The sequence below is a fragment of the Lemur catta genome, chromosome 3 (genome assembly GCF_020740605.2).
Source record: "Lemur catta isolate mLemCat1 chromosome 3, mLemCat1.pri, whole genome shotgun sequence".
NCBI lineage: Eukaryota > Metazoa > Chordata > Mammalia > Primates > Lemuridae > Lemur > Lemur catta.
In genome coordinates, this window is record NC_059130.1 from 106068268 (window position 1) to 106083293 (window position 15026).

General features: G+C 35.6%; 1 protein-coding gene across 1 annotated transcript in view; it reads right to left on the minus strand.

Annotated features, from left to right (window-relative positions):
• The window catches only part of EPB41 (erythrocyte membrane protein band 4.1), a 115019-nt gene that overhangs the window by 36052 nt on the left and 63941 nt on the right, over nt 1-15026 (minus strand). Inside the window, exons 11-13 of the mRNA XM_045545739.1 lie at nt 14592-14800; nt 4920-5096; nt 2544-2579 (exon numbers count right to left, since the gene is read on the minus strand). Coding sequence (XP_045401695.1) covers nt 2544-2579; nt 4920-5096; nt 14592-14800 — 422 coding nt within the window. The remainder of the gene's footprint in view (nt 1-2543; nt 2580-4919; nt 5097-14591; nt 14801-15026) is intronic.

A 15026-nucleotide genomic window follows, 5' to 3' on the forward strand; every position in this document is an offset into this window, starting at 1 on the left:
CAAGAAAACAAAGTATATCAACATACATTTTAAGCTTACCATAATGGCTAAATATTGCTTCTAGCAATATAATTACTTAAGCCATAAAGAAGTAACACAGTATTTTAATTCAGAGAAGTGTTTGTTTTTGTACAGGTCTTGAATAAATCTATATTCCAGGACGTTTAAAGATAGGTAGAGCAGTCTGGGAAATTCAGCCCTGGCTGGAGGCAAAGGGGCACCAGCACCATTTTCCTTAAACCATATTGACACTCTATTTATGAAAAGATGGCATTTAACCTTGGAAGATCTCTTCTATACATTAGGCAGGATAAAGTCATCAGTCCTTGCACACTCAGAAATAGTTAATGAAAAGGCCACAGAAGTCAAAAGCCCTTTTCCAGAAAAGGCCTTTGTATATACTGGTTTGATATCCTAAGAAAAGGAGTGGTTATGGATTTGTAGACTAAAACGTTATCATTTTAAGGCTTTTGAAAGGTTAGCAGGTTGAATTTTTTCTTAATCTACAGAGCCCACGCCACACAAATGACTATAGAAGATTAGGAAAATATTCCATCAAATGTTTCTAGAGAGTATCCTGGTTTGTGTGAGAAATTGGATAGGGGGGCATAGCAACAGTTAACAATAAGAACATGCAGGATAAAAGAGTTAAAGCTTTTGGGAAAAGTCCCAACCTGCCATATGCTTAAATCTGATTTGTTTAAACTTCAGTGCAGAAAAGCTGGCTTGGGCAATCCATTGCTACTCCTTTGTACCCCACAATACATACTCTACAAAGAGTAACATTTTATTGACAGAAAAATGATCACAAGAGCTTCCCTAGGACAGTGAACTATCAAGATCAGAAGGCATCATACAAGAGATAACACAGTTTAAGCCAAGGACAAAAGTTCAATGATCTTTTTAGTCTTGACATTTCAGACAAGCACCCTGTTTTCCAATCACAGAAAGACGAACCACCAAACAGCCAATACAAGGACCACGAGAAAAGACATCATGAAAGGAATACGAGGAGATGGAAAAGTACTAAAGTAGAGGTGGCATTTTTTGAGAGACTTGTGATCCTCAGGGATTGGAATAGAAACCTTGGGAAGAATTTCTTCATTTTCTTGCTGGGGCAAGGCTCTTTCAGTAGATCTCTCTTGCCTTTTAATTTTCTCTTCATCCTGTACTAACAGAGCACGTTCTTGTGTCTGCTTTCACGGTAGAAGATCAAGAAAGACAGAATAAGATGAACAAAATGACAGATGGAAAATGCTCAAAAATGATACTTGGGGATGTGCAAAGGATTTGGAAAGATCTTTTGGACACTCTTTATTTTAGTTTTACTTTATTTTCGCAATTTATCCTGGCAAAGTTTCTATAATACAGCAGGGTGACCAATAGATAATTTTTTGAATGAATGAACATTAGAACTCCTGAAAGTTCAAGGAATCACTGGCTTTCCTTAGTTACATTATTTATTCCTCCTTTGAGGATATTCACATATGAATTTGGGGTCATTTTTATTGCTTTGGTACTGCCAATCATCAATTTGGCAGTGCCAATAATGAAGCATTCTTCTTGCCATCAGAAAAAGTTATTTTTATTACAAATGCAATGGCAGAATATAAAAGTAATCCTCATATCTCTTCATATACACTTTAAAAACTGCAACAGTTCATTTAGTATGGTAATTAGCTTTTGCTTAAGGAAATAAAAATCTTAACCTTATACATTTCAAAGATTGCAAAAGAAAAACAAAAGTATAAAAGTTTATAATGTGCCTCTAAGGTCTACCAAAAAAAAAAAAAAAAGAAAAGAAAAGAAAAAGAAAAAATCCCATAAGATCTCAATAATTGCAAATTCTCTCCCTGAATCAGGGTTAAAAATAATAATAACGACCATCATGAAGGTTTATACATTAAGCAAATACTTCTGACACTTTTAAGGAAAGTTTATTTTCCCCAATTGTCCAATTGAGAAGTTTTTCTCTACAATTTCTGTACTCCACTATCCATAGTCAAGATAGATGTCATCTATGAAAGGAAAAACTTGGCTCTTAGTTCTCTTAGTTGAGCTAGCCTTCTCTGATCAGTTTGGAAGTTCAACACTGGTTCTTTGCACACCCCTAAGTGATATGTATCAGGGAGAAAGTAGCTAGGGGACTGGTCAGCAAAAAAGAAAAAAGAAAAAGAAAGGATGCAAAATTATAATGATTTTAAAAAGAAAATAAAAGGGGAGAAGAAAGACAACATAAAAAGAATAGGGCATAATTAAATTCATTTTCTCTCTGAATACATATTTACATCTTCATGCAGCTTTTCAACCAGCCATGCGCCGAAATAAGCAAATTGAAAGCTGCAAAAGCTGCAGTAGTGAAAGTGTTATGAGTTAGGCCAAAAGGCTGTGGATGTGAATTTACTAGTATAGCCAAAGGAAAAAAAATTATTTAGCAGCTGTTGTTCAGTTCTGGTGGGATTATCTGCTTGGTGCCATGACAAGAGCAAATTCTGACTGAGAAGCACAAATCATAACAGCAGCTTTACCTCTGGCCCACCAACCTTTCTTTCCGAGGGAAGGACAGAGGTTTTCTTCACCTGGTCATACACAAATTATATAAAATTCAGTTGTCTTGCAATGCAACAACAATGCTATCAAAGGTGGAAGAGGTATCCCCAGAGAACAGAAATATTATCCTAATTATTAAAGAAAAAGTAAGATATGCCAGAAAGGGGAATTATCCCAATATAAAAGGTCACTCACAGTACAGTTCTTATTTATTCCACCATTCCTTTAGAGGGATAATAGCATAGAGCTAAAGTTGTTCAAGTATTCCCCATGGATCTAGTTGAGTTTATAAAAAGTCATTTCTTTTTCACCATTCCTAAAACTAGCCTTGAGATGATTTCTGAAGGATTTCTATTAAAAGACATAAGATATTTTCTGGAAATGGAGACCGATGCAAATTTACCCAACCTCATCCAAGAGAGTACCAAGTAACTTTTTCAAAGTAGCTGAGCATCTTTTGTCACTTGCATAGAGTCAAAAAGAAAACTAGAAAATATACAGTTATGGTTTGCAGATAGGGTTAACCAGGTGAGATAGCAACAAGGCATTTTCTCATCAAGTCATAGATTTATAGAATTTTAGAGTTAGTAAGGACCTTAAAGATCATCTACTCTATAAATTGAGGCCCAATAAGATAAATTACTTGTTCAGAATCATTCCCTTAGGCTTTGATTAGCCAGACCCTCTCAATCAAATCAATTCACAACTAGCACTAATAGACCCTTTATGACCCTTATCCTTAGAGACACATCAAAATGAAATATCTGACTGACAATGAAATAACCCCAGAAAGTGGGGTTATTGTCTCGGTTCAGAGTACACGCTTTGGATTTAGAAAACAAAACTAATGTCCATTTGTATCAGAAAATGGAGGCTTAGAGGACAGTAAGTAGGAGCAACAGCATTCCTATCATCCCCGGTAACTCTATTTAGCTGCTCATCATTCAGGTATTCTCCAGCCTGAACTTGTGAAACTGATTCAACTCTGGAGAACTGTTAGCCAATTTTAACCACACTTTGGAAAATACAAAAAGTACCCATTGTGAACCAACTTTTATCACCTTCTCCAGTTCCAGAAACTAAACAATTATTTGGATGTGAATTCTGAAAATTAAAAAAACACCCAGTTTTTTAATTAAGACATCACCTTACCTTTCTTAATTAGAATTGCTATTGTTTTGGGGGAAAAACAAGCACATGACTTCTAAATCATTACAATCACTCATTGAGTCATTGCAAAAATTTATATAAATATTTAACCTGTACTGGCTAAAGATAAAGACTTTTTGGATATTTGCTCAAGATAACTTTCAATTTCATTTTCATTAAACAGATTTATTTATATGTAGGATTTCTAAAACAGGTAATGATAACAATAATAGCAAAAGAACAGCCCCTGAAAGATACGTCTGTCCTTCTCTAATTGTGACTATCTTCCAAAACAGTGTATTAAAAGTTTGATGTTGGCCAGGCACGGTGGCTCACGCCCTGTAATCCTAGCACCCTGGGAGGCCGAGGCAGGTGGATCATTTGAGCTCAGGAGTTTGAGACCAGCCTGAGCAACAGCAAGACCTCGTTTCTACTAAATTAGAAAGAAATTATATGGACAACTAAAAATATATACAGAAAAAATTAGCCGGGCATGGTGGCGCATGCCTGCAGTCCCAGCTACTCAGGAGGCTGAGGCAGGAGAATCACTTGAGCCCAGAAGTTTGAGGTTGCTGTGAGCTAGGCTGATGACACGGCACTCTAGCCTGGGCAACAAAGTGAGACTCTGTCTCAAAAAAAAAAAAAAAAAAAAAAGGTTTGATGTTATACGTAAAGATAAAATGAAATATCAGTAGTTTTTCTAAAATCAAAATACAATCATTAATACTTGGTGTTCTGTATTCTCTGGCTTAGGAGCCTCCTTGGTCTAACATATAATTGTGAGCAACCATTCCAGATACTTCTAAGTTGTGTAAATGTTCAAAAAAAGTTTTAAAAAATGGTAATCCCTTCCTATTGTGACCTTACTAAATTTAGTGAACTTTCTGGTCCTTGAAGACATAGTTTGAATATAAACAAAGCTCTACTGGCTTATGGTCAATTTATAAACACACATTAGCCGAAGCATGTAGCTGCAGAGACAGTTCTCAGAGCCTTAATCATCTACTGGTAACTCTAAATGGCTCCCATAATTGGACTGGGTAGCCTACGTGACTTCAAAAATAACTGCTTGATTATGAATACCTTAAAGCTAAAATGAGTTTGTCAGGCATCAAAGCCAAATCTGAGCTCTAAGCTTTCTCTCAAGTATGGAATACTAATATACAAAAACATTTATTCCATTCCTTCTCACAATTGGTCATGTCAGACAAAATACTCACTCCTTCTCCTGTGGGGATTTGCCCATTGATGTTAAGAGTTCGGAAGGGCGAGTGAGTGGATAAACGTTTATCCCATTCACTAGGCCGTGGTTCTGGTACAGATTCCATGAAGTTCTTTTTCAGCTCACTGATGCTGGCATGATGCTTTTTGATCTCTTCTTGACTCTTATCTAAATCCTACAGTTGAAAGGACAAAGATGCAAAACAATAAATAATCAGGACAAAAACACACCAAGGGCAACCCATCAGAGACTGGGCACTGGTAGAAAACACACCACATCCAGGATATATGTTACAAATCCATCAACTGCATTCTAATTGTAAATATACACATGGCATATTTGCTTGCTTTTTTTTTTTTTTAATAAAGTGCTTTTCTTGGAAGCAGTGAAGCATCACAACCCCACAGTTCTCAACAGTTACATAACCCCTAAAGAGCTCACCCCTTAAGTTTATAATTCTCCTTCTCATTATGATGCAGCACCAGATTTCTCACTCCTTATCCCAAGACGGTAACCCCACAACTCAATTAGCCTCAGCTTGATAGGAACTGATTTAGGCTCAGCTCAGCAGGATGGAGAGAGCAATAAAGAAACTGTTAAATGAAGGACAATATGAAAGGTTCAACTTCCACTATTGGCTGTCTTGTCTTGGTGAGATACAAACATATAGTAGCCCTCTTATTTCTACCTGGAGATAGTTTTGTTTCTCTAGTACTAGGTGGCTGTTTTTGCTTTTTGATAAACAGAAATAACCCCTTTTTAATATTAAAATTCATTACTGAAATTGCTAGTTAAAGCATCAAGAGCAGGTTGTTATCACCTCTGAAAAATCACTCAGGAGTACGTAATATAATGGCTTTTTTTTGGTCAACACTATTCACACAAACTAAAAGCTTTATGCTTTCCAGCGTCTAACAGCTTCACTTCATCCCTTAGTACAATTTGAAATAGGAACTTCTTCCACTAACCTTCAATGGATTAGCAGTTAACAAGAGTTCAAATACGTTATATATCTTATTGACAATTTAAAATAATTCAGGTGTTCCAGCAGATTTGAATACTGGGCAACCAGAGGTAGGGATGAGCTCTTAAAGGGGATATTCCAGGGGGAAATGATCAAAACTAAGGTTAATAAAGTATGCGCTACTGGCCGGGCGCGGTGGCTCACGCCTGTAATCCTAGCCCTCTGGGAGGCCAAGTCGGGTGGATCGCTCGAGGTCAGGAGTTTGAGACCAGCCTGAGCGAGACCCTATCTCTACTAGAAATAGAAATAAATTATCTGGACAACTAAAAAAAGTATATATAGAAAAAATTAGCCAGGCATGTTGGCGCATGCCTGTAGTCCCAGCTACTCGGGAGACTGAGGAAGTAGGATCACTTAAGCCCAGGAGTTTGAGGTTACTGTGAGCTAGGCTGACGCCACGGCACTCACTCTAGCCCGGGCAACAAAGTGAGACTCTGTCTCAAAAAAAAAATAAAAAATAAAAAAATAAAGTATGAGCTAGAAATAATATTCAGGTTTATGTAAAAGGAGGTATTTAACAACTTTCAAAAAGGAGACTTGACCAAAAATAGTCTGGTAAATATAACTTGAAGACAAAAAAATCAAAATGTTCTTTGTCCAACACTTTAACTCAAAAGATCTATGCTTGAGATTAAAACATGTGGGAGCCCATCACTTGATGACTGCAAAAAATTCTGTTTATTACATGTCAAGGCAGCTCTGTATCCAAGAAAAGCATAATGCTAAATATATCTCCTAATATGCTGGGTGAATTTTGGGATTAGTCTTTCCTTTTTGGCTCTGTGGGAAACAGCCGTATTTTGGGGGAAAAAATCAGAATTTATTTAAATTAAAATTTGTTTAAAAGTTTTTTTGTGAGAACAATATATATTTCAACTAAATAAAGCTTTTTCAAAAGCAATTCAAAGGTAAAATAGCATAGGAAAAGGAATCAGTGAGACATATGACAACAATTTTGATTCTAGCGGTATTCATTCAGAAAATTTATTTACTAGTCTATTCTTTTTATTTTTGCAAGACTGAACAATGGATATTTACACTGAGATCAGTCAAAGAGAAAACTAACCCAAAAAGGGCAATCCTGTAGCTCCCCCACCATAACAGTATCTTTTGCTTGCTGGGATGAAATCTAAGTATATTTTATGAATATGGGTTTCACTGTGGGGAAACAACAGCTTGCACCTTTGTTCTAGCTGAAAGCAAGAAAAGCGTGTTTACTAGCTAAAGAAAAGCATGAACAAACCTACTCAAAAACTGAAACCTACCAGGCATGTAAGGCCCTGTGACCCAGCTCCTGACTGGAAATTAAATCTGTTTGGGCCAAGAACAACTTAACACATTTGGAAGGCTTAAAAGTGTAAATGGAGCAAAACAATAATGAGTAAGAGATACTATCGTAAAATCCTAACTCTCTGAGTTAGCTTCTTAATATAAAAGACTGGTGATTTGTTACTTCTTGCCCCAGCTTTTGATTGGCTTAGAACCTAAGAAAATAAATATTTCAATAAAACTAGGAGCTTCTGAGGGAGCTTTCTCCATCCTTCTTAGCTGGCTTTGTTGGAAACCTGTGGGGGCACAGAGTAAAATTAAGATCTCAAAGGGACCTGTTCCAAATAGAATTTGTCATAGACACTTGCTACAGGTTCTCTCTGGGAGATGGAGGAGGAGGTGGTAGATCTAAAAATGAACTCGACCTTATTTGTGCCAGAACAAAGCATTAGTGGGGGCGGGGTAGGAGAAGGGGGGAAGAGGGATACTTAAAAAAAAAAAAAACCTGCTAGAGTGACAGATAATTTGAGAGAACTTCCTTAGAGGAGAAAAAAAACCTTTTTACAATAACTAAAGAAGGATGGTCAAATTACTTTGGCTGTGTTCAGGTTAGATAGTTTTTGATGACTATCATTTTATAATTTCAGCAGCAATCAAACTAAACAGTTCATTAAATATAAAATATTCTCAAAAGGCAGTTAGTAGTTTTAATTTTCAAACACACACTTATTTAGAAATCCCCTCTCATGGCTATCAATGAAATGCTGGGGGAAAAATGCATCACACACAGGAACTCTGTGAGTCTCAGAAGCCATAACACACCTCATGGAGCAAATGACAAATATATGATTGGTACTGCAGGTTCCAGTTAAGAGAAGGCACTGAAGACGGACTAGTCAGTAAAAAAACATGTTTAGAATTGGATAATGTTGTATTGCTGAGTAAAGAAGATCAACCGACATTTATGATCCTTCCTAATCTCTGAAGACTGAACCATTCAGGTCGAGATTCAGATATGGGATAAAACAATGAGGTCTAGTTGCCAAGCTTGAAATATTTGAGGGTCTAGCCTTGGAAAACTTCATGTTAAAGCACTTGATATTATGCCTGCCATGTAGTACATGTTTAATGAAGGCTGGTCATAATTTTTATTACTTTTATCAAAGTAGTTTATACATAGAAGGTACTCAAAATATAGGTACTGGCAAAGAATGAGACGAGGATAAGTAATTATTAGAGGCCATATATTAAACCAGAGATCTATTTTCTAAAGTTTCTTCAAATTTCCGGTTTAATAATATTTACCACATTTAATATATGGTCATCTTTCAGGTCTCAGCTAATGTTAAAATGTTATTTCTTCAGAAACCTTCCCTGTTCATCTCACTTAGATTCCCTTTGTCAGCACAGCAATCTGTTTATTTCCTACAAAGCTTATATAATAACTTGTAATCATTTTATTGCTATTTGTTTACTCATTTGTTGTTTTTCTCCTCCCCAATTCCCCACATTGTAAGCTTCCCAAAGGCAAGAATCATGTTTATAATTTTCCTATATATTTATATTTCCTATATATTTAAGTTAAATTCCTGATGTAAGAGTTTATACAGATTTCTTTTGGAGTGGAGCTGTAAGATAATCTGGTCATCAACCTCTATACAGTATCAGAGTTTTTCTGATATGTAAACTAACTTAGCATCAGTTTTTTCCATATAGAATAATTCTAGTTTCCTTAATTTCTCCTCACAGAGTTCCCTAATCTTCTAATTAGTTTTATATTTCCCTTTCCAATGTGGAGCCCAAAATTAGATGAAGTATACTAATATAGGTCTGGTGAAAATCTGACCAATGTTGCATATAATAGGAAAGTAACCTTACAATTCCTATAGCAGACAGTATATTGCTATTTCTGAATGGAAAACAATACAGTTCATAGAGTTATATAGATCCTAACAAAATTCCTTGCTTTACCAATTTACCAGCTCTGTGGCCTTCTGGAAATTACTTAATTTCTCTAAGCTTCAATTTTCCCATCTTTAAAATAATAATCCCATATTCACAGGCCTATTTTTATGATTAAATATAGTAACTACTTATTAAATGCTAGGCTTCCCCTGTTTCCTTCTTGTATATTACCTTTTTCCCTCTGAACATTCTTCAGTCTTTTTTTTTTTTTGAGACAGAGTGTCGCTTTGTTGCCCTGGCTAGAGTGAGTGCCGTGGCATCAGCCTAGCTCACAGCAACCTCAAACTCCTGGGCTTAAACGATCCTATTGCCTCAGCCTCCCGAGTAGCTGGGACTACAGGCATGCACCACCATGCCCGGCTAATTTTTTCTATATATATTTTAGTTGGCCAGATAATTTCTTTCTACTTTTAGTAGAAATGGGGTCTCGCTGTTGCTCAGGCTCAGGCTGGTCTCGAACTCCTGACCTCGAGCCACCGCGCCCGGCCTCTTCAGTCATTTTTTTATCTCTAATATTTTAAGTCCATTCAGAATTGTGATCATTTTCCCTACATTTTGGTATGTTCTAAATTCAGAAAATGAAAGAATAGTGCAAATTTGCATCCTGAGGCATATAGAAGTTTATACCCTTAGAAAATTCAAGAGACTCTTAGTAATGATGTAGAACTTTCTGAAAGTGGGTAAAACAATGGAACCATGAGGTAGAGGTAGTCCCAATCATATATTTTTTCAGATAAGTATGAGAGATGGAAACTAAAAAGAATCAGAAGGAGAAATGATTGCGTACCTTCATGTTTACCAACATGCAAAAGCATTTTAAACCTAAAAATTCTCTCATGCAATGGCATGCAAAACCAAATGCAGCACAGAATGAAGAAAAGGGGATCAGCAAAGAATGCAGAAGGTTCCAGGCAACCAACTGAAATAAGCTTCAAGTTCATACAAACCTCCAACATTAAATTGCTATGTCTGATATAAATGTTTTCACCATCTAGTCTTTCTCTCTTTTTCTGTGAAAATGAAAGGGGGAAAACAGAAAAGCATAAAAAATTAAAATGTTGTTCTTGCGGGAAAAAACTAAAAATTGGCAAACTAAAAAATATTTAAAATTAAATGTCCGCAGCACAGCATATGCCAACAGGAAATGGTCAGAGAACCACAAGGACACACAGAACATGATTATCACTAGAAAACAATGACCTTGTTCATGAATGATGAAAGAATGTGATAATGTTATTTAAATAGACAGTGCTCCTGGCTTCATTGGCTTCTTATGTAACAAGCTGTTTTATGTTCATTTTTGAAATGGAACTGTTTGAGGGTTACCTTAATATACATGACTTTAAAAAGCTTTGAAGTTCCATGTGCCATGGAATGAAGAAATGCTTTAAAAACATCATTTAGCTTTTCAGGTGTATTTTATACTTAGTAATACTGTAGATTAGGTATCTAATATCTAATCCCTTTTATAAGTAAGATCTAAGGGCATTTTATACATGATCAGCCAATAAATATGTTCAGTAAGAACTGATTCATCCCACTCTATAGTTGAAAAGAATGAGGCACAGAGCAATCAAACCCATAGCTATTAATATTAGCAGTACTGGGAGTTGCTGCTATGGTTTTTATGATAAATGTGTATAAAATGTTGTCAATGATTGCAAGAATATGATGCCATTGTGAAATAGTTCTTATAAAGTTTAAATATAAAAGATAGACTTGACTTTCACTGATTTTGTTTAAAAAGATATTTTCCTACTAGAATGTTTATTTTAATGAACTTTCAATATGTAGTATAGGATTATAATTTCTTTGGTATGTATATGTGTATATGTGTGTGTGTGTGTGTATATATATGTGTGTGTTATTTGAAAGTGACTTCTGATTAAAAGAAGTCAATGAAAAGAATGGATCACTGTCTTTTTAATGCATTATAAGTTAGCATGGGTAAAATGGCAATGTAGTTTTATGCAAGTGAGAAATGGCTAACCTTCCTCATTCTTATCAGATCTTCAGTTTTTTCTGCAAGCTTCTGTTTTGCCATAATTAAAAAAAGAAAGAAAAATGATAAAATATTGGCTCATTGAAGTTTGTCTGAACCTTCATTCTATAATTTTTTTAAGGAGAAGGGAGTAAGGGAGAAAAAAAACTAAGGAGATGGAGGCAAAAAGGAACAAGTGGCTTGTTGGCACAAACCTGTGTTTGGTCACCATTTGAGGTGGGTACTGTGACCTCGATGTGGGTTTTTTCCACCTACATTTAAGAAATAAAGTGGTAAAAACATTTTAGGTTAGTAGGCTTCTATGAATAGTGCTGTTTTCAAATAAGCTGCATCTTTAAGTTGATATGTAATCATAATGATGCAGTCTTATGGAGGATGTTACAGGGAAGGATATTACTTCCAAAGCAATCTGTTAGTTTATCATCACATTTTCAAGGCTGAAGAGGTAATATAGATATCCAAATTATCAAAAAAGAAAATTAAGGTAATTATTCTATTGACAAAGACAACATTTTTATACTTATTTATAAAAAAGTACTCACTAAAAATCATGTAGGTGTATTAATGCTATAGCTGTATTTTTATTTTGCCTTTTTTTTGATGATCTGGAAGTATTTTGAATAACATTTTTAAAAAATTTATGAATGAAGATATCAATATATGACATACATGATAGTTAGAAATAAAAAGAAAATCTTTACAGTCAAAACACACATGTGATAAACCATATATGACACCAAACTGGTAAATACAAAAGATTTGGTTAGTTGATCAATATATTTAAGAAGGCAGTGTCACCCTTCAGTTTATTACACAACAAAACATCAAAATAAACTCAATCCAAATTATAACTGACACATGCAATTACTTCCAGGGCTGATTTATAAATAAGCACACACAGGACTCAGCTGCAACATTCAACGCTGTAATCTCCTCTCTAGGGAATTGGAGCCCATGTGTTTCATAGAAGAGCAAGATTCATCCTTAATAGGGGAAAGAGAATAGCTAAGGCCTCCTGCCTAGCTTTAGAATGCCTTTAGTAATGTCATTTTATATAGAGAAAATGGAGTAATTATCTAAAAAAAAGACATGCTATTAAAAGTAAGCATAAGAGTGAGCAATGCCTAAAGCATTGTATATTTCAAATTAGAAAACTGATTGTTTTTATTAAGGGTTAAATCAATCACTTTGTATTATTAAGTTCTTTATAGAATCTCATCAATCTGTAGTTTTGACATTCTTTTCAATCACACTAAGCAGCATTACTTTGGAGTATAGTGTCACTGTGCTATTTTCTTTAGGATTGAATCTAAAAAAAATAAGAAAACACCAAACTTTGTGACACCGTCAATCATAAGCACAGCTACAGCACTTTTAACTACCAGGGATAATTAACAATTTGGGTCATTTCTACTCTGAGTCCCAGCACACTTGCTGTGTGGCCATTAAGAAGTTATTTCACCTCTCTGAGCTTAAATTTTCTTATTGATAAAATGGAGATACTGTCTTCCTGAAACTGTGTATACTTAACAAATGGTAGTTTTAAATTATTTTATAAGGCTTAAATTCTTTGCTTAAATGAGTAATGACTTCTTTTTGCTTTGGATCCTTAGCAATCCAACACCAGGAAATTGAGAACCTTTACTTCCATTTAAGAAATGAGGCCCAGTAGCAAAAGTAGTTCTATGTATGCCCCTAAACAGAACATTAAATGAGATAAAGACATACATGGAGGAGAGGTACTACCTCTACACCTGCAGAACAGACCTTGTCAAATGACCCAGGATGACAAAAAGCTTCTCTATCTGGCAAACTAGCGTTAGATAATGAAATTTACAGTTACTAGGCTACTTTATTACTATTGTTGCTTTATATAATAAATATGGCTACAGGTAAATGCCATAATTATTTTCTAATTGCTACAAATAAAATCTACTGAGTAACTCTTAATTCTGCCACTAACATTACAGTAATAGGTTATCAGAGGTGGTTTTTAGTCTTATTTTGAGATACATGAATATATGTATTTAGATAGATTAATTGGGAAGAAGACACCCTATTGGCACTTAGATGGAAAGCTTATACCAAGTAGTGATCGCTTCACTCTGGTGAGGTCCCAAAAACAAAGGGAACTTATTCTTGAATATATTTGTGTCTGTCTTATAGGCAAAAGGAGAACAAGTAAGTTAGTAGAAAGCCAGAGGAATCTAAGCCACTCAGGAAGATTCCCCTGACAACTACAGTAGTCCAACACTTTCCAGTTAGTGTTAACAAATAAAGGGCTAGTCAAAAGTGCCAGGTGAGATATTCTAACATTAAAATCTGAGAAGGTAGTCTAACATTAAGGAATTGTTGACACTGAACCTGATGGCCAATGTCATAAACATTTGGCTAGGCACAGAAATGATAACACCCATCATTCACTCAATCTGTTTTTCTCTCTGGACTCGGTTGTCTCAAAAGGACAGTAAAACTGTATGCCATATTTAACAGTTTTTTTTTTTTTTTTAACCGTTAAAACAGAGTTAGATCGTACACTGGTCTACAGATAACTAGATATTGATCTGGCTCCAAAAGAACAGGATTAATCCATCTACCAAGGTGAGAGCACTTATTAAGGTCTTACAAGGTTTTAAGTTTCTTAACAGACATATAAAATTGTAACTCCTCTTATGAAGACTGCTTCTTATAATTCCTGTTGGCCACAGTAAGACCTGTATTTACAATAAATCTGAACTAGTATCTCAATTCCATCACTGCCTAGATGTGTTTAAAAAGCTTATCAACACATAAACGAGCAGTCCAGTTACTGTTACTCCTGGGAAATCTGCTACTTAAATTGGTGATTTTTCAACACGGTGAAGTGACTGTGGATATAATCAACTCAGAACCATAAGCAACTTGGCAGTATAACCTCTCCTATGTAACAGATCTTCCTCTTTTGATAAAGCTACTTAAGACCTGAACAACCACGTAGATGTGCTTTCTACAGCACCTATTCTTTGGAAATGTGCACAATCTATCTTATAAAATCAAATTATATTTTAATCACAATAGCAGAGCTTACTCTTAAAAAGTAATGTGGATATTCCTTCTGGATGAGTAAAAATTATTTTAAAAAGCAGACAATCAACCATGCTAGTGTGTTTTATAAGCCCACTTTTAAAAACATTAAGTTGGGTCAAGGTGAGGGTCACCTGAAAACTTCTGGGATAGCTTATAGTCTTAGTGATATAATTCCATGGAAATATTTTACAGGATCATGGGATATGTCTTCATGAAGAATAATGAGGAATAACTTGTTAGGATTCTATAAGAATAATCAATTGCTTTGAAAACCTTCCTGGTCAAGGGGTTAAAACCTCTAAATCAGAAAGTGAGGCGGCCAGATAGTTGGACGTACGACATACCTTCCATGCTTCTGTGGGCTCTGGCTCAGCTTGCTCAGGTGGCTCCTCTTCCTTTTTCACTTCAGCCTTCACTGTTTCCTTCTGTGCTTTGGGGGCCACTGTTTTTTTGACAGGTGCCCCTGGGACGCCACCTTCTGTGACCTGACTCTGAGCAATGGCTGGTGCAGAGGTGGGCCGAGGACTTCGGTCTGCTGAATCAACAGCGGCTGCTGTGTGAGAAATGGAAAAAGAAAGAACAAGTGAAGGCAAGAGCCACCACACTACTTTAAAGTCACCAGGCAAAATAACTGAATCCAGGACACATATGAATATTACAATGTCTAGTGGGCTATCATACAGAAGGTAAAATATAAAACATTAGTGCTCTGCCACTTAACTGATGGCAATGAGAAAGCTAAATGTGCCCTAAAATGTGTTAACAATCATGTTCCATAA